The sequence below is a fragment of the Schistocerca nitens genome, chromosome 1 (genome assembly GCF_023898315.1).
Source record: "Schistocerca nitens isolate TAMUIC-IGC-003100 chromosome 1, iqSchNite1.1, whole genome shotgun sequence".
NCBI lineage: Eukaryota > Metazoa > Arthropoda > Insecta > Orthoptera > Acrididae > Schistocerca > Schistocerca nitens.
This window is the reverse complement of record NC_064614.1, coordinates 224,066,682-224,090,096: the sequence shown is the minus strand read 5'-3', so window position 1 is coordinate 224,090,096 and position 23,415 is coordinate 224,066,682. Positions and strand designations below refer to the sequence as shown.

Below are 23,415 nucleotides of genomic sequence, written 5' to 3'. Positions count from 1 at the left end.
TTCTTCCGTTTGTATATGTATCTGGACACGGAAAATAAATAAATAGCCTGACAAACTTATTCACTCCCTTAAAAAAGTACGCTGTTCACTTTCGAGTGCTGTAATTGGTGCAGAACTGGTACCAGACGGTTATGTGACCCACCACCGATGACGTGAGTCATGGCAGTGAGGCGGTGTGTATGTGCCAGTTGGTCATATGGAATCAGTGAAGTGAGATGGGCCGAAGAAGATACGTTTGAGAAAGGCAGGAAGGAGCTAGCGTGTGTGGACAACATCTTGAATGTAATTGCCCTATCGGTTAGTGGATGGACGCGCGCTGTCCAACGTGTTTACAGACATGTATCACTCGATCATGCAACGTGATGTAAGACCAGTGAGCGTAAAAATATCCTAACCGAAAGGGACTGGAGACGACTGCCACACCATATCATTAACAATCGGTTTCGAAGCCGACAGGAATCATTGCTGTCAGAGAATACGTGCCTATCTCAACCAGTTTCCGAGCGAATATTGAGAAGGAAACTGCATGGTGTGGAGGGGGGGTTGGGTTGTTATGAAGACGAGATCAGACAGCGAGGTCATTGGTCTCATCTGATTAGGGAAGGAAGTCGGCCGTGCCCTTTCAAAGGAACGATCCCGGCATTTGTCTGGAGGGATTTAGGGAAATCTAAATCAGGATGGCCAGACTGGTGAATGCGAGTCCAGTGTGCTAGCCACTGCGCCACCTCGCTCGGCCATGATGTGGAGATTTGGAGTCGGGTCGCTCACAAAAGGCCATTGCTCACAGCGACATGTAACGCTGCCTGTCTTCAATGTGCCAAACAAAACATGAGCTGGAGAGCAGCAGACGGGCTGTGGAGCGTTGTCGTACGAGTCGCGATATTGCCTCTCCAAATAATGCAAAGCGTCAAGAGAGCTTAACTCACGATGTGTGGAGGACGTAGAAATGACGGAAGGTGTTTCTGTGGTGTTTTGGGGGTGTTTCTCGAACCATAACACGGACCCACTCATTCACATTACCGTGAGCAAGACCCAGGAAGTTGGTGAATGTTCCAGGTCGTATGGTCGTGGTCCATGAAGCTTTTTCGCTTATCTTAATCCTATAGAACTTTTTTTTAAAAAAAGCATTTTTATAGCCACCAGCTGTACACATCCAACTTTATTCTCGACCGGTTTCGGTTTTTATTACCATCATCACTGGAAAACTAAATAACCAAAAGCAGAAAACGAACGTAGTGTAGACAGACGAAAAGAAAGAAAAATTTGAGAATTGCACTTTTATACATAAAAATTATAGTCAGTACTTCCGAAGGGATACATGAAATGGACCAAGAAAACGTGATACTCATAAAAAAATCATCAGCACAGCAATACAACGATGTTCTACAGTGATATGTAAATTACACGTAATTTGGCTAATGTTATAAATCACACAAGTATGTTATGAATCCAATATATAACAGGTTGCGTAAAAGCTGCCGACATTTAAAACGTAAAATGTCATCAAAGACACACGTACTGTAACTTAAGAACACCAAAGGGTATAATACCAAAGATTGAAATAAACGAAGATCTACAATGTAGTCAATGGAAGAAATCAGAGATTACAATTAATACAAGATTAGTTCTGTTTTGGCAACATGTTGTGCTTACTATCAGCAAACGAACTTCACGGGTATGGAATGAGGAGAACTAGTCTACGTGATACTACGTTGTAAAGCATGGCAATCCATTAAATTGTATGTCGTAAAAGTGATCCTTGTAACATAAATATTTTTGAATAATAATGTTATATAAAAGACATGTGTATGTAATGATTACAATCAATGAACTATTCATCCTGTTGACACAGTAACATATTTCCATATTTAAGATACGACATAGAGTGCAATTCTTATCACCAACAAAGTGGTAGTACGAGCATAATGTATAGAGCCAATGAGTTGTATCCTCAGGTCACTATTAAATGAAATTTATTACTGAATCAATCATATACAGACACCAGGTGAGAAGAAGAAGAAGTCAATGATATCCAGGGAGTGAAATTTCATATCATCCAGTTTGCCTAAAAAAATTGTTTACCGTAGATGAAGCAAAGCTACATTCGTCTTTGTAGTTAGTTTCTCAGTAAAACTTTTGGTGCACGTAAAAATATAAAAACCACTATTTTGAGATTCGTGTGTGTTCTCTGCTATGCAGTATTTTTCATTCGATTTTGAGGAAACTCTTAAGTAGTAAAATATTATTTTTCCACATTTTATAACCACACATTGCAGCTTGGTAATGAACTTGTTTTCTGTTCTGTATGGCCCATAGTTATTGTGGTACTTCTAAGTAAAGTACAACACCGCACATATTTTGAAAAGTTTGCAGTGAAAAATGTGTCACTGTCGGGTTTACGTCTGGTGGGTTTTAGGACATAGAATGCTCCGTACGAAATGTAAACATACCGAAGTTGTTTTTAATGGTCAAAGGAGAGTCATACATTTTTGTATTCGCGACGGGGTTGGCAGCTTCTCATCACACTCGCGGCTATTGCCGCCTGCTAGGCGAAGTGCGAAGGTGCGGCTGATCCCAGCGGAGGTTCGAGTCCTCCCTCGGGCATGAGTGTGTGTGTTTGTCCTTAGGATAATTTAGGTTAAGTAGTATGTAAGCTTAGGGACTACTGACATTAGCAGTTAAGCCCCATAAGATTTCACACACATCTGAACATTTTTTGGAGTGCGAAAGTGTCTCGTGTTTCTTTTCTTCATATGCTGCCGATACAAACCAAAGGTGGAAATGAAAGAAAAAACTTAATGAAACGAAAAGAAACTGGGAGTCATCAGCTCATGACACTGACAGTATGTTTTTTTTTTTTACAGTGTGCTGCCTGGTTTCAGAAAACAATGGTACCTGTATTATTTTGCTCATGAAGTTACCTCTGTTACTGAATTTATTCGCTTGTTTACGTATAGTCTGTTTACTTTACAGCTGCCGTTTTAACTGAACGACCTGCGCACAGTTCGCGTGTTCTGTTTGTTACTGTATGTTTTGAATGACGCACGAGTGATATAACTGAGCTCAGTCAAAATGAACTGTACTTGGTGCAGCAAACAGAACAAACATACATTCCGTTAACACACTTCTACATAAAAACAATCGAAATGAACAACAGGAAAATAAAACTTGTTTTGCAGTTGAACACTGCAGCTCTGCGTTTAGGAGAAACGATACTTATACTTTTAATATCTTTTACAGGAAAGCGTAGGGAATGAAAAAAACTTGTGTTACTGTCTACTAACTAAAGCGAACGTTTAATATAACTGCTATTAATACATTCACCTACAGAGAAGCATATGAAATTGAAATAAAACTGCTGTTTTACGATATAATAACTGGAATGGGGATCAGATCACCTACAGAGAAGCATATGAAATTGAAATAAAACTGTTGTTTTACGATATAATAACTTGAATGGGGATCAGATCACAGTTTTAAGTTTCTTCACACTTTCTGGTTTCCTCTCATTGTTCCAAGAAAGTACGAGGGCTATTCGGGAAGTAAGTAACGATACGACGCGAAATGGAAACCACAGTGAAAATCAAAACTGTTTCATTTGCAACAGTTAGCTACAACTTCCAGCTACTTATCTCCATAGTTGCCGATCCGACTTAGGCGTTTGTCGTAGCGTTGTACCAACTTTCCAATACCCTTGTTATAGAAGGCAGCCGCCAGTGCTTTCCGCCAATTCTCTACGCTGGTCTACAGCTCGTTGTCTGTGCCAAAATGTCTTCATAGCCAGCGGTTCATGTGAGCAGAGATGAAACTCAGAGGGAGACAATTACGGGCTGGATTGTGGGTAACCAAACATTTGCAACTGAAAACGATGCAGGAGCATCTTCATTTCCCCTGAAGAATGCGGCTGAGAATTGTCTTGAAGAAGAAAACGACGACAGTTTTGTAAGTTTGGCTGCTTAGCTTCAGGCGAAATTTCTCACCAGGCCCTCGTACTTGGCGGGAGACACTATTGTTCTAGGTGTCTGTATGTGCTCCCTGTGAGCTCAGAATTAAAAAGAACGACGTAATGCGATCGACGGGGATACTAGAGACACTGCCCAACACACCTATGCAAAACTTCATCGGATTTTCACTGTGGTTTCCATTTCGCGATCGATCGTTCGCTACTTTCCGAATAACCCTCGTATGAACGCCATGTTATCCTATTTTTAAATTTTTTAAAGCGAAGCAAACCTTTCCGTTCTTCTTCTCGACTGACTGAGCTACATTATTTATCAACATTTCTCCATCTGATCATACTCTTCGATAACGTATATTTGCGCGATGGCAATCCATTTCAGCAGACACCAAGAATATGAAGAAGTAGTAAAGCACTGTGACTATAACGTGATTGTACAACGCCGAGGCAGGTGCGTCAATGGTGTGCCGTCGAACACTGTCATTCGTCTTTGGTCCCGTCTACACGTAAACATAGTTCTGCGTTCTGCCGTCACAACCGTAGGATGAACAATCTATTGTTAACTTGAAAACTAACAAACCTAAAGCAAACGCGATAGAAAGAACATGTGGGGTAGTGAGTAAAGAAGCAGACTGGTGCTGCACTAGGCGCTGTAGATACCCAAAGACTGGGGCGAAGAGGCGTGTTGGTGGTGGTGGGGGGGGGGGGGGGGGTGGGGGGGGGGGTTGGATGACCTTTCACACGCCCTCCAGTCCTTCACCAAAGGAAGGGCTTCTCAACTTACTTCTTATACTCTGCGTATACGACATAAGTGCAGTAACTGATGGAGTGCCTTCCTCGCCAAATTGAGGTTATTATCAAGCATAGACGTGTTGCAACACAGTATTAGCCTGATGTCTCCTACGAGTGACTAATACACTACTGGCAATTAAAATTGCTACACCACGAAGAAATGCAGATGATAAACAGGTATTCATTGGACAAATATATTATACTAGAACTGACATGTGATTACATTTACAAGCAATTTGGGTGCATAAATCCCGAGAAATCAGTACCCAGAACAACCACATCTGGCCGTAATAACAGCCTTGATACGAATGGGCATTGAGTCAAACAGAGCTTAGATGGCGAGTTGCTCGGCCACTATTGACCAGGCGTTTTCAATTGGTGAGATATCTAGAGAATGTGCTGGCCAGGGCAGCAGCCGAACATTTTCTGTATCCAGAAAGGCCCGTACAGGGTTGCAACATGCGGTCGTACATTATACTGCTGAAATGTAGGGTTTCGCAGGGATCGAATGAATGTAGAGCCACGGGTCGTAACACATCTGAAATGTAACGTCCACTGTTCAAAGTGCCGTCAGTGCGAACAAGAGGTGACCGAGACGTGTAACCAATGGCACCCCATACCATCACGCCCGGTGATACACCAGTATGGCGATGACGAATACACGCTTCCAATGTGCGTTCACCTCGATGTAGCCAAACACGGATGCGACCATCATGATGCTGTAAACAGAACCTGGATTCATCCGAAAAAATGTCGTTTTGCCATTCGTGCACCCAGGTTCGTCGTTGAGTACACCATCGCAGGCGCTCCTGTCTGTGATGCAGCGTCAAGGGTAACCGCAGCCATGGTCTCCGAGCTGATAGTCCATGCTGCTGCAAACGTCGTCGAACTGTTCGTGCAGATGGTTGTTGTCTTGCAAACGTCCCCATCTGTTGACTAAGTGATCGAGACGTGGCTGCACGATCCGTTACAGCCATGCGGATAAGGTGCTTGTCATCTCGACCGCTAGTGATACGAGGCCGTTGGGATCCAGCACGGCGTTCCGTACTACCCTCCTGAACGCACCGATTCCATATTCTGCTAACAGTCCTTGGATCTCGACCAACGCGAGCAGCAATGTCGCGATACGATAAACCGCAATAGCGATAGGCTACAATCAGACCTTTATCAAAGTCGGAAACGTGATGGTACGCATTTCTCCTCCTTACACGAGGTATCACAACAACGTTTCACCAGGCAACGCCGGTCAACTGCTGTTTGTGTATGAGAAATCGGTTCGAAACTTTCCTCGTGTCAGCACGTTGTAGGTGTCGCCACCGGTGCCAACCTTGTGTGAATGCTCTGAAAAGCTAATCATTTGCATATCACAGCATCTTCTTCGTGTCGGTTAAATTTCGCGTCTGTAGCGCGTCATCTTCGTGGTGTAGCAGTTTTAATGGCCAGTAGTGTATTTTGCCCAGTGCGCTCCTTTTTCAGAAATTCTGGCGGTACGTCTGCTGTTGCTATTGCTCACAAACTGGTAAACGAGACTCTCGTCAGTGAAGCACTGACGTACTAGTTGGTTATAATTAAAATGCAGCTAGTCTCGGCGGTCCAGTGAGGACTGTAGTTATCGTATGGCAGCGAAACTTGGTACACATTCTAATGCGTTAATACCGATTTATCGAGCAAGGTGCCGCAATGGTTAGCACACTGAACTCGCATTCGGAAGGACAAATGTTAAAACCCGCGTTCGGTCATTCTGACTTAGGTTTCCCTTGATTTACGTAAATCGCTTCGGGCAAATGCCAGAATGGTTCCTTTGAAAGGGCGCGATCGACTTCCTTCCCCATCCTTCCGTAATCTGTTGGGACTGAAGCCGGCCGCTGTGGACGAGCGGTTCTAGGCGCTTCAGTCTGGAACCGCGTGACCGCTACGGTCGCAGGTTCGAATCCTGCCTCCAACATGGATGTATGTGACGTACTTAGGTTAGTTTGGTTTAAGTAGTTCTAAGTTCTAGGGGACTGATGACCACAGATGTTCTAACATTGTGCGTGGTGTCTGTTTGTTCTAAGACGTGTCTCCCTACCACTTTCGCCCAACGACGCTCTGAGCGTGTTAAGTCCCATAGTGCTCAGAACCATTTGAACCATTTTGTTGAGACTGATGTTCTCGCTGTTTGGTCCCCACCCACAAATCTACCAACCAACCAATACCGATTTACGCCGGAAAAAAATTAGTTCTAATTTTCGACAGCAGGTGCAAACCTGGCGCTATGAATGAAAAATGTTTCCATATGTAACGGATTAGAAAGGAAACATGGGCAGAAATAGTAAAGCAAGAGCGAAAGGCGTAACGTTGATGTTACTATTAACCACCATTTGCACACTTTGTTCAATGTGGGCACCGGAGACGTCGACGAGATTCTGTACAGCGCCAGATTTGCACCTGGTGGCCAAAATTGGAACTAATTTTTTTTCCCCACATTAAAGCACTCGAATATCTGCCAAGTTTCCCGGTCGTACGGTAATTACAGCCGACACTGGATCTCCACGAGTAGCCGCACTTCAACTAGAACCACGCGGCAGCAGCGCGCTAGAGACGGAGGATGCGGCGTGGCCGGCGGGCTTTGCGCAAGCGGCCTAGCTCTGCCGGCCCAGATACGGGTGTCGCGGACGCATTAACGCCCGGCGTATCATGGGCGCCGATAGCTTAATGGTCCTGGAGGGCCGCAGTGAGCGGCCGGCGATGGCCGCGGGAGGCGTCCGCCTCTGCCGCTGCCTCTGTGTGTGGCTCGGCCTCTGCGTCTGGCTGTGGGGCCCGCAGGGCAGCGCCGCGCCCCTGGGGGACCCGGAGCAGGCCGGCTTCTTCGAGGGAGACATCATCCTGCAGCCCTCGCAGGTGGCCAGCGTCCTCCGTGGCCGCCAGGTCAGTCGCAACGCGCTGCTTTCAGCTTCCGGACACCCCACATTGCGGTGGTTTGAGACTGGATTCAGGATGTTACACTGGATAGGGAGTCGTCGACAGATGTATACGTATCTTCAGTCGTGTGCCAGGTAAACGTGTTGGGACTCTTGCTGTTTGTTATTTTCCTTTTCGAACCGGAATGTCGTCGATAGCTTGTTCATTAGACAATATCTTATCATTTTCATACATGAGGTTCGCCGATGACATTGTAATTCTGTCAGAGACAGAAAGGACTTGGAAGAGCAGCTGAAGGGAATGGATAGTGTCTTGAAAGGAGGGTATAAGATGAACATCAACAAAAGCAAAACGAGGGTAATGGAATGTAGTCGAATTAAGTCGGGTGATGCTGAGGGAATTAGATTAGGAAATGAGACACTTAAAGTAGTAAAGGAGTTTTGCTATTTGGGGAGCAAAATAACTGATGATGGTCGAAGTAGAGAGGACATAAAATGTAGACTGGCAATGGCAAGGAAAGCGTTTCTCAAGAAGAGAAATTTGTTAACATCGAGTATACATTTAAGTGTCAGGAAGTCGTTTCTGAGAGTATTTGTATGGAGTGTAGCCATGTATGGAAGTGAAACATGGACGATAAATAGTTTGGACAAGAAGAGAATAGAAGCTTTCGAAATGTGGTGCTACAGAAGAATGCTGAAGATAAGGTGGGTAGATCACATAAATAACGAGGAGGTATTGAATAGAATTGGGGAGAAGAGGAGTTTGTAGCACAACTTGACTAGAAGAAGGGATCGGTTGGTAGGACATGTTCTGAGGCATCAAGGGATCACCAATTTAGTACTGAAGTGCAGCGTGGAGGGTAAAAATCGTAGAGGGAGAGTAAGAGATGAATACACTAAGCAGATTCAGAACGATGTAGGTTGCAGTAAGTACTGGGAGATGAAGAAGCTTGCACAGGATAGAGTAGCATGGAGAGCTGCATCAAACCAGTCTCAGGACTGAAGACAACAACAACAAGATGAAATATATTCGCAGTTGCGAGTATGGACAACCATCAGCTGTATAATGGAGTGACGACAATAAACATTTGTGCCAGACAGCCGGTCGCTGTGGCCGAGCGGTTCTAGGCGTCTTAGTCCGGAACCGCGCTGCTGCTACGGTCGCAGGTTCGCAGCCTGTCTCGGGCATCGATGTGTGTGATGTGCTTTGGTTAAGTTAGGTTTAAGTAGTTCTAAGTCTAGGCGACTGATGACCTAAGATGTTAAGTCCCATAGTGCTCAGAGCTACTTGAACCATTTGATTTGTGCCAGACTGGGACTCGAACCCGGATTTCCCTCTTATCGCGAGCTGTCGCTTTACCATTTGGCTATCCGAACATAACTCACGGCCAGAACCAAACTTCAATATGTCGCCAACTATGTGTCTACAACCAGCACTCGTGCATCCATTCTTTATATTCCCGTACAGGGGAGACATTTTGATTGACAGTCGCTTGCCCAGTATCGGCGAATAAATAAGAAATTGCAGTGCCTGTTTTGTTCAGAATTACGATGCAATGTTTCTTCGCCGACACTCGGTAAGTGACTTTCAATTAAAATTCTTCCCTGTATGGCAATATACAATGGAATCCAAAATTAAAGCTACAAACCGTTAGGTAGATTTAAACTGTATGCCGGACCGAGACTCAAACTCGGGACCTTTGTCTTTCGCGGGCAAATGCTCTACCAACTGAGCTATCCAATCACGACTCACGCCCCGTCCTCACAGCTTTACTTCTGCCAGTTCCTCATCTCCTACCTACCAGACTTCACAGAAGCTCTCCTGCGAACCTTGCAGAACTAGCACTCCTGGAGTAAAGGATATTGCGGAGACATGGCTTAGCCACAACCTGGGGGGTGTTTCTAGAATGAAATTTTCACTCTACAGCGGAGACAGCGCACACTCCGCTGTATCTGCCAGGAAGTTTCAGCGCACACTCCGCTGTAGAGTGAAAATTTCATTCAACAAACCGCTATTTCCCCGTCCTGTATCTAATTCACGATGTAATCACACAAACTGTCAACAAATGTCCGTACGATCGTGTTCTGCACGGACGATGGCATTTCGGTCAACGCAAAACCACGCCAACGATGACGTCAGAGCACCTATCAGACGGAGCAGTGTTTGCCAGGTAGTTCCAGATCCAAAATCGCTGTGTACACAGTCACAGACGGTGCAATATGACACAGAGAACATGTCTACCAGACTCTCTGTGGTGGAGAGCCGTAGGAAAAATGGAAGCAGAACAGTCGCAAACTCGTGTGGTTCGATGTCTCAACGTGAATCGTTCTGTTGTTTCTCGGATGTGATAACAGTTCATAGAGACTGAAACTGTATCCCGAAGACCAGGGCTGGGCCGACCACGAGTGACATCAGAAAGAGAGGACTGTTATTTGGCTGTAAGGACACGACGGTACCGCCTTAGTACTGCACCCCGGCCGCGGTGGTCTCGCGGTTCTAGGCGCGCAGTCCGGAACCGTGCGACTGCTACGGTCGCAGGTTCGAATCCTGCCTCGGGCATGGATGTGTGTGATGTCCTTAGGTTAGTTAGGTTTAAGTAGTTCTAAGTTCTAGGGGACTAATGACCACAGCAGTTGAGTCCCATAGTGCTCAGAGCCATTTGAACCATTTTTAGTACTGCGCACCAACTGGTATCTGACCTCGCTGCATCCACTGGACGTGTTGTATCGAGGCAAACGGTATAGAAAGGCTTAAACAGAGTGCCCTCTTTTGTCGGAGACCTGCTGTATGTGTGCCTCTGACGCGTCTTCACAAAAGGGTACGTCTAAAGTAGTGTTGTCAACGTGTCACCTGGACAGTCGAAAATTGGGCCAATGTTCTTTTCACAGATGAGTCCCGATATGGTTTGGAGGATGCTTCTCAACGGATTCGCATCTGATTGGAATGTGGAACACGATTTCGAGACCCGAACATTCCGGAAAGAGACCGATATCGAGGAGGTTAGGTAATAGTGTGGGCAGCGATTCTGTTGACCACACGAACACCTCTTCATAAAATTGTATGGGTGAATCAGAAAGGTTTAACTGCTGTCAGGTACTGTGTCGAGGTCTTGGGACCTCATGTACGGTTGTTGCGAGGTGCTGTGCACCCAGACGTCGCATTGATGGACGACAATACTCAACCTCATTTAGCACGAATGGTTGATGTTTTCTTGCAATCGGATGATACTGCACACAAGGCGTTGCTGCTAGCTCTCCTGATTTGAATCGCATAGAGTGTGTCTGGGACGCACTAGGGAGACGGGTTGCATCACATCAACATCCACCAACCACTCTTCAAGAATTTTGAGCAGTTCCGCAGGAAGAATGGGCGTTATTGCCTCAACATGATATTGGTAACGTTATTCACAGCATGTTCCGTCGTTGCCGGGCCTTTATTGCCGCCAGAGGTGGTTATACCCCATAGTGCGCACATTAACCATTTGTCTTAATGTGTGTGCATGTCTGTTAAGTTGTAACAAACGAAGAACATGTTCGTCTACTGTTTTGCATATTGTAGTTGTTTACGTTCTGAATTCTTTACATTGTTTCTATTTGCTATCATCTGTTTATACTGTTTTGTGGCAAAATAAATGCATCCTAGCAAAATTTCCGGTTGTTGCTTTAATTTTGGACATCAGTGTGCATAATAAATGCACGAGTGCAAATCGTAGATACATGGTTGACGACATATGGAACTTTGGGTCTGATTGTGGAGCGTCCTCGGTCACGCATAAATTTTTATTGTCGTCACCCTATCATAAACTGACGGTTGTCCATATTCGCAACGGCGATTACATTTTACTTATTTCATAACAGCTCTAGTCGCCGCAGTGCCTGTTCCTTCACATATGCATGAATGTCTGAAGGAACATTGCATCGTAATTTTTAACAACATAGGCACTGCAGTATCGTACCACATCATTTGCGAAAAAAAAGGTTCAAATGGCACTGAGCACTATGGGACTTGACATCTGAGGTCTTCAGTCCACTAGAACTATTTAAACCTAACTAACTTAAGGACATCACACACATCCATGCCCGAGGCAGGATTCGAACCTGCGACCGTAGCAGTCGCGCGGTTCCGGACTGAAGTGCCTAGAACCGCTCGGCTACAGCGGCCAGCTATAATTTCCGACGGAAAACGTGTTTGAACCTACAGTGTCTTCCAGTTCCATTGACATCCATACACCGTCCGTCCAGAAAGTTGCGAGACTTATTTTATTACTGGCGGATAAGAGACGTCAGCGCTGTAACTACGGTGACAGTTTGAACTAATAACTGTGAAAGCATATGTTTCGACCAGTCAGTTGTGAACCGGGATTGTAGTGGACGAACGACTGAAGTGTTTCAAAGTTAATGTGTCACAAACCGTAATGAAGTAACATCTCTGAATCAAGTGTTTAGACATACTCCAGAATATAACTGAGTACACTTCCGCGGCCAGACTAGTACATAAAAGTTTTCTGAGTTTAGTACTGTGTCATATTGTAAAGTACACTAAAAAAACTTTTATGTCAACATATGAGATGTGTAAGTAAATTATTTATCTACGTTAGTTTTTATTTTTTCAAAGAACAATATTGTCCCTCTCAAAGTAGTTCCCTTCGGCGAAGTCATTGTTCCCAGTCATCGTTGCAGCGCTGAAAGGCTACAACTGGTAGGGCCTTTAACATGTCGGTCACATTCTTTTGAATGTTCTCCAGATTGCCAAAATGATGTACTGTTAAGACATCTTTCAATATCGGAAAAGAGAAAAAAGTCACAAAGAGTCAGATCAGATGAATAGGGGGACTGTGGAACAACAGGAATGCCTTTTGAGGTCAAAAATTCCGTGATGGAAGTGAACGTGGCTTTGCCATGATGAAGCATCCACTTGTCTGCTGTGTCTGCTCTCACTCGATTCACCATTTCCTGAGCCTTTAAAGGACATCTTCGTATAAAACTATGTTGGTATTGGCGAACGCCGGTCTGATCTCACAAGAGCGTTCACACGCTTGACGTTGTCGGTTTTTGCAGTTAAAAGTCTCCCCGAGCGAGGTTCATCTTGAACGTGTTCTTGGCCTTCCAAACATGATTGTGCCAGCGAAAAACTTAAGCTCCTGATAAGAAATGTTCCTCAAGCGCTTATTTCAACTATTCAAAGGTCACACTCGTGGGTATCCCAAGTTTAGCGCTAAAGTTGATGGCACAACATTGTTCTAATTTCCTCTGTTCCAGTTTAGAAGGTCACGAAAAAAAACACAACTTCACGTGATGGCTGTGCGGAACTGAAACTCCGACTGAACATCTGGAATGTATGAACGTACCAGTCTACACAAGCAGAACAACACAGCGTTGCCTAGGTCGCGTGCAGTGTTGTCAGTACCATTACTTTTCTCACACAAGTCGTACTCCAGAATGTTTTGAAGAAGTGAAAACAGCGTGCAGAGTTTGTCCCGGACGCCTTCAGTCCCGACCAAAAACAACGACGCATGGACGCCTGTCGCGAGCTGACTGAAATGCAAAATGCGGACAATTCTCTTGGAAAAAATCTTTGCGGTCACGACAGTTGGTGTTACCAACACGAACCTACAATGAAACAACGAAGTGCACAAACGCAAATGATAGGTCAACGCTTTAACAACATAACCGACACTCAAGCCAGTGTGGCGCGCAAATTGAACGTCGTCCCATGGAAGATCTTTTGTGACAGTTTCACGTGGTTGTATGAACGTTCTGTGCGCTGTACTCAAGTGAGGGGAGACTATGTAGAACACCTCAAATGTTAAATGACCATCTTAACTTTTCTGTGTTTTTTATTAATTTAGTCTCGGAACTTTCTGGACTGATGAGATATGCTATAAAGTACTAGATATGATTCTGAGTCAAACATAGTGAGATACGTCGAGAAGAACGACCTCTCGCATGCTCAACAGCATATATTCCGAAAACATCGCTCCTGCGAAAACAAATTCACGTTTTTCTCACATGATCTCCTGAAAGCTATCGATCAAGGATGCAATATTTCTGGACTTCCGAAAATCATTTCACTCAGTAACACACTAGCACTTATTACCGAAAATACTATCGTATGGCGTATAAAATGAAATTTGTGGCTGCACTGAAAATTTCGTAGTGGGGAGGACGCATAAAACGCTGAGGTAACAAAAGGCATGGGATACCGAATAATATCGTGTCGGAACCTCCCTTTGCCCTGCTTAGTGCAGAAACGACGTGGTATGGACTCAAAAAGTCGTTGGAAGTCCGCTGAAGAAATATTAAACAATTCTGCGTCTACACCTGACCATAACTGCAGACGTGTCGTCGGATCAGAATTTTTTCCGCGAACTGACCTCTTGATCATGTCCCATAAATGTTCAATGTGATTCATGTCGGGCAATCCGGGGGGGGGGGGGGGGGGCGGGGTCAAATCATTCGCTCGAATTATCCAGAATGATCTTCAAATCAACTACGAACAACTGTTCTCCGGTGACGTGCTGCATTGTCATCCATAAAAATTCCAACGTTTTTAGGGAACATGAGGTCCATGAATGGCTAAAATTGTCTCCAAACAGCCGAACATAACCATACCATTTCCAGTCAATGACTGGTTCAGTTGTCCCGGGGGACACAATCCATTCGGCGTGCCGCCCGGAGTGGCCGTGCGGTTCTAGGCGCTACAGTCTGGAACCGAGCGACCGCTACGGTCGCAGGTTCAAATCCTGCCTCGGGCATGGATGTGTATGAAGTCCTTAGGTTAGTTAGGTTTAAGTTGTTCTAAGTTCTAGGCGACTGATGACCTCAGAAGTTAAGTCGCATAGTGCTCAGAGCCATTTGAACCATACGACGTAAATACAGTCCAGCCATTATGGAGCCACCACCGGCTTGCACAGTGACTAGTTGACATCTTGGGTCCATGGCTTAGTGGGGTCTGCGCCACATTCGGACCCTACCGTCAGCTCTTATCAACCGAAATCGGGACTCATGTGACGAGGCCACGGTTTTCCAGTCGTCTAGGGGCCGACTGATATGGTCACGAGCCGAGGAGAGGCGATGCAGACGATGTGCTGTTAGCAAAGGCACTCGCGTCAGCCAGCTGCCATCGCTTATTAACGTCAAATTTCGCCACACTGTCCTAACGGATACGTTCGTCGTACGTCCTACATTGATTTCTGCGGATATTTCACGCGGCTTTCCTTGTCTATTAGCATTAACAACTCTAGGAAAATGCCGCTGCTCCGGGTCGTTAAGTGAAGGCCATCGGCCTCTGCGTTGTCCACAGTGAGAGATAATTTGAAATGTGATGTTCTCGGCACACTCCTGACACTGTGGATCCCGGTAGATTGGATTCCCTAACGATTTCCGAAATGGAATGTCCCAGGCGTCTAGCTCCAACTACCATTGCGCGTTCAGAGTCTGTTGATTCGCCGGCCGGGGTGACCGAGCGGTTCTAGGCGCTACAGTCTGGAACTGCGTGACCGCTACGGTCGCGGGTTCGAATCCTGCCTCGGGCATGGATGTGTGTGATGTCCTTAGGTTAGTTACGTTTAAGTAGTTCTAAGTTCTAGGGGACTGATGACCTTAGAAGTTTAGTCCCATAGTGCTCAGAGCCATCTGAACAATTTTTCTGTTGATTCCGTCATGCGAACACAATCACGTCGGAAACATTTTCACATGAATCACTTGAGTAAAATGACAGCTGCCCCAATGCACTGCCCTTTTATACGTTGTGTACGCGATGCTACCGCCATCTGTATTTGTGCACATCGCTATCCCATGAGTTGTCACCTCAGCGTATTTCTATATGGTAGAGAGTCGTCGACAGATGTCGAGGTAACTTTAGGCGCGACTCAGGGAAATCTTTTGGAACCCTTGCTATCCATCTTGTGTACAAATGGTAAGTTCTAGGGGACTTATGACCACAGCAGTTGAGTCCCATAGTGCTCAGAGCCATTTTTGTACAAATGGTCTAGAAGACAATGTTAATAATAACCTCGGGCTTTTTGTAGATCGTATAGATATCTGGCCTTGTAACATTAACCAAAACGGCCTTGCTGTGCTGGTACTGCGAACGGCTGAAAGCAAGGGGAAACTACAGCCGTAATTTTTCCCGAGGACATGCAGCTTTACTGTATGATTAAATGATGATGGCGTCCTCTTGGGTAAAATATTCCGGAGGTAAAATAGTCCCCCATTCGGATCTCCGGGCGGGGACTACTCAAAAGGACGTCGTTATCAGGAGAAAGAAAACTGGCATTCTACGGATCGGAGCGTGGAATGTCAGATCCCTTAATCGGGCAGGTAGGTTAGAAAATTTAAAAAGGGAAATGGATAGGTTAAAGTTAGATATAGTGGGAATTAGTGAAGTTCGGTGGCAGGAGGAACAAGACTTTTGGTCAGGTGATTACAGGGTTATAAATACAAAATCAAATAGGGGTAATGCAGGAGTAGGTTTAATAATGAATAAAAAAATAGGAGTGCGGGTTAGCTACTACAAACAGCATAGTGAACGCATTATTGTGACCAAGATAGACACAAAGCCCATGCCTACTACAGTAGTACAAGTTTATATGCCAACTAGCTCTGCAGATGATGAAGAAATTGATGAAATGTATGACGAGATAAAAGAAATTATTCAGGTAGTGAAGGGAGACGAAAATTTAATAGTCATGGGTGACTGGAATTCGTCAGTAGGAAAAGGGAGAGAAGGAAACATAGTAGGTGAATATGGATTGGGGGGAAGAAATGAAAGAGGAAGCCGCCTTGTAGAATTTTGCACAGAGCATAACTTAATCATAACTAACACTTGGTTCAAGAATCATAAAAGAAGGTTGTATACCTGGAAGAATCCTGGAGATACTAATAGGTATCAGATAGATTATATAATGGTAAGACAGAGATTTAGGAACCAGGTTTTAAATTGTAAGACATTTCCAGGGGCAGATGTGGATTCTGACCACAATCTATTGGTTATGAACTGCAGATTGAAACTGAAGAAACTGCAAAAAGGTGGGAATTTAAGGAGATGGGACCTAGATAAACTGAAAGAACCAAAGGTTGTAGAGAGTTTCAGGGAGAGCATAAGGGAACAATTGACAGGAATGGGGGAAAGAAATACAGTAGAAGAAGAATGGGTAGCTCTGAGGGATGAAGTAGTGAAGGCAGCAGAGGATCAAGTAGGTAAAAAGACGAGGGCCAATAGAAATCCTTGGGTAACAGAAGAAATATTGAATTTAATTGATGAAAGGAGAAAATATAAAAATGCAGTAAATGAAGCAGGCAAAAGGGAATACAAACGTCTCAAAAATGAGATCGACAGAAAGTGCAAAATGGCTAAGCAGGGATGGCTAGAGGACAAATGTAAGGATGTAGAGGCTTGTCTCACTAGGGGTAAGATAGATACTGCTTACAGGAAAATTAAAGAGACCTTTGGAGAGAAGAGAACCACTTGTATGAATATCAAGAGCTCAGATGGCAACCCAGTTCTAAGCAAAGAAGGGAAGGCAGAAAGGTGGAAGGACTATATAGAGGGTTTATACAAGGGCGATGCACTTGAGGACAATATTATGGAAATGGAAGAGGATGTAGATGAAGATGAAATGGGAGATAAGATACTGCGTGAAGAGTTTGACAGAGCTCTGAAAGACCTGAGTCGAAACAAGGCCCCAGGAGTAGACAACATTCCATTAGAACTACTGATGGCCTTGGGAGAACCAGTCATGACAAAACTCTACCATCTGGTGAGCAAGATGTATGAGACAGGCGAAATACCCACAGACTTCAAGAAGAATATAATAATTCCAACCCCAAAGAAATCAGGTGTTGACAGATGTGAAAATTACCGAACTATCAGTTTAATAAGTCACAGCTGCAAAATACTAACGCGAATTCTTTACAGACGAATGGAAAAACTGGTAGAAGCGGACCTCGGGGAAGATCAGTTTGGATTCCGTAGAAATGTTGGAACACGTGAGGCAATACTAACCTTACGACTTATCTTAGAAGAAGATTAAGAAAAGGCAAACCTACGTTTCTAGCATTTGTAGACTTAGAGAAAGCTTTTGACAACGTTAACTGGAATACTCTCTTTCAAATTCTGAAAGTGGCAGGGGTAAAATACAGGGAGCGAAAGGCTATTTACAATTTGTACAGAAGCCAGATGGCAGTTATAAGAGTCGAGGGGCATGAAAGGGAAGCAGTCTACATCTACATCTACATTCATACTCCGCAAGCCACCCAACGGTGTGTGGCGGAGGGCACTTTACGTGCCACTGTCATTACCTCCCTTTCCTGTTCCAGTCGCGTATGGTTCGCGGGAAGAACGACTGTCTGAAAGCCTCCGTGCGCGCTCTAATCTCTCTAATTTTACATTCGTGATCTCCTCGGGAGGTATAAGTAGGGGGAAGCAATATACTCGATACCTCATCCAGGAACGCATCCTCTCGAAACCTGGCGAGCAAGCTACACCGCGATGCAGAGCGCCTCTCTTGCAGAGTCTGCCACTTGAGTTTATTAAACATCTCCGTAACGCTATCACGGTTACCAAATAACCCTGTGACGAAACGCGCCGCTCTTCTTTGGATCTTCTCTATCTCCTCCGTCAACCCGATCTGGTACGGATCCCACACTGATGAGCAATACTCAAGTATAGGTCGAACGAGTGTTTTGTAAGCCACCTCCTTTGTTGCTGGACTACATTTTCTAAGCACTCTCCCAATGAATCTCAACCTGGTACCCGCCTTACCAACAATTAATTTTATATGATCATTCCACTTCAAATCGTTCCGCACGCATACTCCCAGATATTTTACGGAAGTAACTGCTACCAGTGTTTGTTCCGCTATCATATAATCATACAATAAAGGATCCTTTTTTCTATGTATTCGCAATACATTACATTTGTCTATGTTAAGGGACAGTTGCCACTCCCTGCACCAAGTGCCTATCCGCTGCAGATCTTCCTGCATTTCGCTACAATTTTCTAATGCTGCAACTTCTCTGTATACTACAGCATCATCCGCGAAAAGCCGCATGGAACTTCCGACACTATCTACTAGGTCATTTATATATATTGTGAAAAGCAATGGTCCCATAACACTCCCCTGTGGCACGCCAGAGGTTACCTTAACGTCTGTAGACGTCTCTCCATTGATAACAACATGCTGTGTTCTGTTTGCTAAAAAATTTTCAATCCAGCCACACAGCTGGTCTGATATTCCGTAGGCTCTTACTTTGTTTATCAGGCGACAGTGCGGAACTGTATCGAACGCCTTCCGGAAGTCAAGAAAAATAGCATCTACCTGGGAGCCTGTATCTAATATTTTCTGGGTCTCATGAACAAATAACGCGAGTTGGGTCTCACACGATCGCTGTTTCCGGAATCCATGTTGATTCCTACATAGTAGATTCTGGGTTTCCAAAAACGACATGATACTCGAGCAAAAAACATGTTCTAAAATTCTACAACAGATCGACGTCAGAGATATAGGTCTATAGTTTTGCGCATCTGCTCGACGACCCTTCTTGAAGACTGGGACTACCTGTGCTCTTTTCCAATCATTTGGAACCCTCCGTTCCTCTAGAGACTTGCGGTACACGGCTGTTAGAAGGGGGGCAAGTTCTTTCGCGTACTCTGTGTAGAATCGAATTGGTATCCCGTCAGGTCCAGTGGACTTTCCTCTGTTGAGTGATTCCAGTTGCTTTTCTATTCCTTGGACACTTATTTCGATGTCAGCCATTTTTTCGTTTGTGCGAGGATTTAGAGAAGGAACTGCAGTGCGGTCTTCCTCTGTGAAACAGCTTTGGAAAAAGGTGTTTACTATTTCAGCTTTACGCGTGTCATCCTCTGTTTCAATGCCATCATCATCCCGGAGTGTCTGGATATGCTGTTTCGAGCCACTTACTGATTTAACGTAAGACCAGAACTTCCTAGGATTTTCTGTCAAGTCTGTACATAGAATTTTACTTTCGAATTCACTGAACGCTTCTCGCATAGCCCTCCTTACGCTAACTTTGACATCGCTTAGCTTCTGTTTGTCTGAGAGGTTTTGGCTGCGTTTAAACTTGGAGTGAAGCTCTCTTTGCTTTCGCAGTAGTTTCCTAACTTTGTTGTTGTACCACGGTGGGTTTTTCCCGTCCCTCACAGTTTTACTCGGCACGTACCTGTCTAAAACGCATTTTACGATTGCCTTGAACTTTTTCCATAAACACTCAACATTGTCAGTGTCGGAACAGAAATTTTCGTTTTGATCTGTTAGGTGGTCTGAAATCTGCCTTCTATTACTCTTGCTAAACAGATAAACCTTCCTCCCTTTTTTTATATTCCTATTAACTTCCATATTCAGGGATGCTACAACGGCCTTATGATCACTGATTCCCTGTTCTGCACTTACAGAGTCGAAAAGTTCGGGTCTGTTTGTTATCAGTAGGTCCAAGATGTTATCTCCACGAGTCGGTTCTCTGTTTAATTGCTCGAGGTAATTTTCGGATAGTGCACTCAGTATAATGTCACTCGATGCCCTGTCCCTACCACCCGTCCTAAACATCTGTGGTTGGGAAAGGAGTGAGACAGGGTTGTAGCCTCTCCCCGATGTTATTCAATCTGTATATTGAGCAAGCAGTAAAGGAAACAAAAGAACAATTCGGAGTAGGTATTAAAATTCATGGAGAAGAAGTAAAAACTTTGAGGTTCGCCGATGACATTGTAATTATGTCAGAGACAGCAAAAGACTTGCAAGAGCAGTTAAACGGAATGGACAGTGTCTTGAAAGGAGGATATAAGATAAACATCAACAAAAGCAAAGCGAGGATAATGGAATGTAGTCTAATTAAATCGGGTGATGCTGAGGGGATTAGATTAGGAAATGAGACACTTAAAGTAGTAAAGGAGTTTTGCTATTTAGGGAGTAAAATAACTGATGATGGTCGAAGTAGAGAGGATATAAAATGCAGACTGGCAATGGCAAGGAAATCGTTTCTGAAGAAGAGAAATTTGTTAACATCGAGTATGGATTTATTAAGTGTCAGGAAGTCGTTTCTGAAAGTATTTGTATGGAGTGTAGCCATGTATGGAAGTGAAACATGGACGATAACTAGTGTGGACAAGAAGAGAATAGAAGCTTTCGAAATGTGGTGCTACAGAAGAATGCTGAAGATAAGGTGGGTAGATCACGTAACTAATGAGGAGGTATTGAATAGGATTGGGGAGAAGAGAAGTTTGTGTGGCACAACTTGACTAGAGGAAGGGATCGGTTGGTAGGACATGTTTTGAGGCATCAAGGGATCACAAATTTAGCATTGGAGGGCAGCGTGGAGGGTAAAAATCGTAGAGGGAGACCAAGAGATCAATACACTAAGCAGATTCAGAAGGATGTAGGTTGCAGTAGGTACTGGGAGATGAAGAAGCTTGCACAGGATAGAGTAGCATGGAGAGCTGCATCAAACCAGTCTCAGGACTGAAGACCACAACAACAAACAACAACATAGATATCTAAAAGGAATGCTACTGAAATTTTAACTATCACTTCGAGAAAGTAAAGTTACTCAGTAATTACGTAATTTTTTCGGGTTGATAATTAAAACTGTTTGATTTCACCTCACCCGCACTCCGCTTTATCAGTAGGCTGTGATGTTTTATTTTCTCTTCCCGTAGTGTGGTGCTCGGTACAGTGACGCTTTCACTTCACTGTGTATCAGGACTGCAGAAATGTACCTACAAATAAACAAAAAATCAGCTAAGGGTATTTATTTTTTTGAGGTGATAATTAAAACTTTACGAACACCATTCGTGTGATGAAGTTCTAGCCGAAAAAAATCTAGACAAATACGCAGCCACAGCTTTCAAAGTGGTGCAAAAATTGACAACTTGTCTTAAATTTTCAGAAAAATGCAATAGTGCACTTGACAAAACAAAACAAAAAATTGGTCAAATGCGAGTAGGACTCGCGCATTGGGGTTACCGTACAAACTTAATTTTATATATAGTCAATCCACCCTGGAAATCGAGAATAGCAATGATTATTTGCCTGTTATCGATATCGATACTAGCAAGATATTCGTTCCGGGAATTCGAAGACCGTATCAAAATCTCTACAGCAGTTCCTCATACTGGCCCGGACGTACAAAAATAAGTGAGCAGCAGACTTCAGTTCCTGTATCTAGAGAGAGAAGATTCCGACAAAACATTTTTTATTTTCTTACTAACACATGACTGCAACTTACGTTTTATGTTTGCATGCAGTAATATTCGTCTACTGCAATGAATGCAATGTATATTCAAATGGCAAAAAGATATTTTCTATGTGAGACAATTATAATTTAACACGTTTCAGATTTTTTACTTTATTTCTCTGTGAATCCTTGCTTTTTGCTAAATATCATGATTCTAGGTCAGCGGATAGTACCCTACCGGTTTTGATGAGCCACTTTGCGAGTTTCAGAATCTGTGGTGTAAATGGGCGAATCTTTTCAGAGCGTTAACTTAGAAGCTTAAATTTTTTAACGGCCAAGGGACCATAGACCTTAGCACGTGACATAAATTTTAACTCGATACTCCAGCCTGTTCCAGAGAGAAAGGATCTTGATAGACGTATAGACTAACAGACAGAGGGATAAAAAAATAACAAAAAATATTTTTTCTTGTTATATAATTACAAAGTAAAAAATTTCGTATTTTTTCCTTTACTTGTAGTGTGAAAAGTTGCTTCTTGCCAAATTTCATGATTCTGGATCAACAGAAATAATCCTACAGGTTTTCATGGGCGAGTTCTCGAGTATCAAAATATGTGACATAAATGGCCGTCTCTTTTGACTAAATTGACTTGGAAGCTTAAAATTTTGACACCGCCAAGGAACCAAAGAACTTAATATGTGACTAAATTTGAGCTTAAAGCGTCTACCCGTTCCTGAGAAAACGGGTTCTTAAAAGTCAAGACAGACAGACAGAGAATCAGACAATAAAGCGATCCTATAAGCGTTCCATTTTTTCCAGATTGGGGCACAAAACCATAAAAACGTACGAACAGTACCGTATAATTACAATATAAAAGAGTCACGACTGGAATCGGTCAACTTACACAAATAACTTGTGTGTAACAATATATGGGGATGAGAAACAGAAGGAAGGAAATTACTGCTTAACGTCCCGTCGATAACGAGCTCGTTAGAGACGGAGCATCAGCTCGAGTCTTTTCCAGAATGGAGAAAGAAATCGATCGTGCCCTTTCGAAGAATCTATCCCTGCATTTACCTGGAGTGATTTAGAAAAATCACGGAAAACCTAACTCTGGATGGACGGAGGTGGATTAGAACCGTCTTCCTCCCGAATGCGAGTCCCGTGTGTTAACCGCTGCGCCTCCTCGCTCAGTCATATGAAACAGTTTGTCCACATACGCTCAGTCGTAGGCCAAGCAGGTGGCGGACGTGGACCCACTGGTAGAACGACAAGAATGTGCTAGGAGTATAAAAAGAACATTACTTACGAAAGACTCGTGCGACGCGTCTTAGAATATTGTTCAAATGCGTGTGATCCGTACCAAATAGGAGTAATAGAGGGTACTGAAATTTATACAAAGAAGCGCTGCACGTATTGTGAAAGACCTGTTTGAATCTCGGGAGAGCGTCACTGAAAACCTCGACTGCCAGACATTTGAAGAATGATGCCAACTATCCCACGGAAGTCTACTTTAACAAATGTCAAAAATCAGTTTTGATGAATCCAGGAATGTAGTACAACCCTGTATATGT

At 43.9% G+C, this 23,415-nt stretch overlaps 1 protein-coding gene across 1 annotated transcript in view; it reads left to right on the top strand.

Annotated features, from left to right (window-relative positions):
* The first annotated feature begins 7,426 nt into the window (after positions 1–7,426).
* The window catches only part of LOC126238085 (bone morphogenetic protein 1-like), a 64,158-nt gene continuing 48,169 nt past the window's right edge, over positions 7,427–23,415 (top strand). Inside the window, exons 1-2 of the mRNA XM_049947770.1 lie at positions 7,427–7,480; positions 7,556–7,657. Of these exons, the coding sequence (XP_049803727.1) occupies positions 7,427–7,480; positions 7,556–7,657 (156 nt within the window). The remainder of the gene's footprint in view (positions 7,481–7,555; positions 7,658–23,415) is intronic.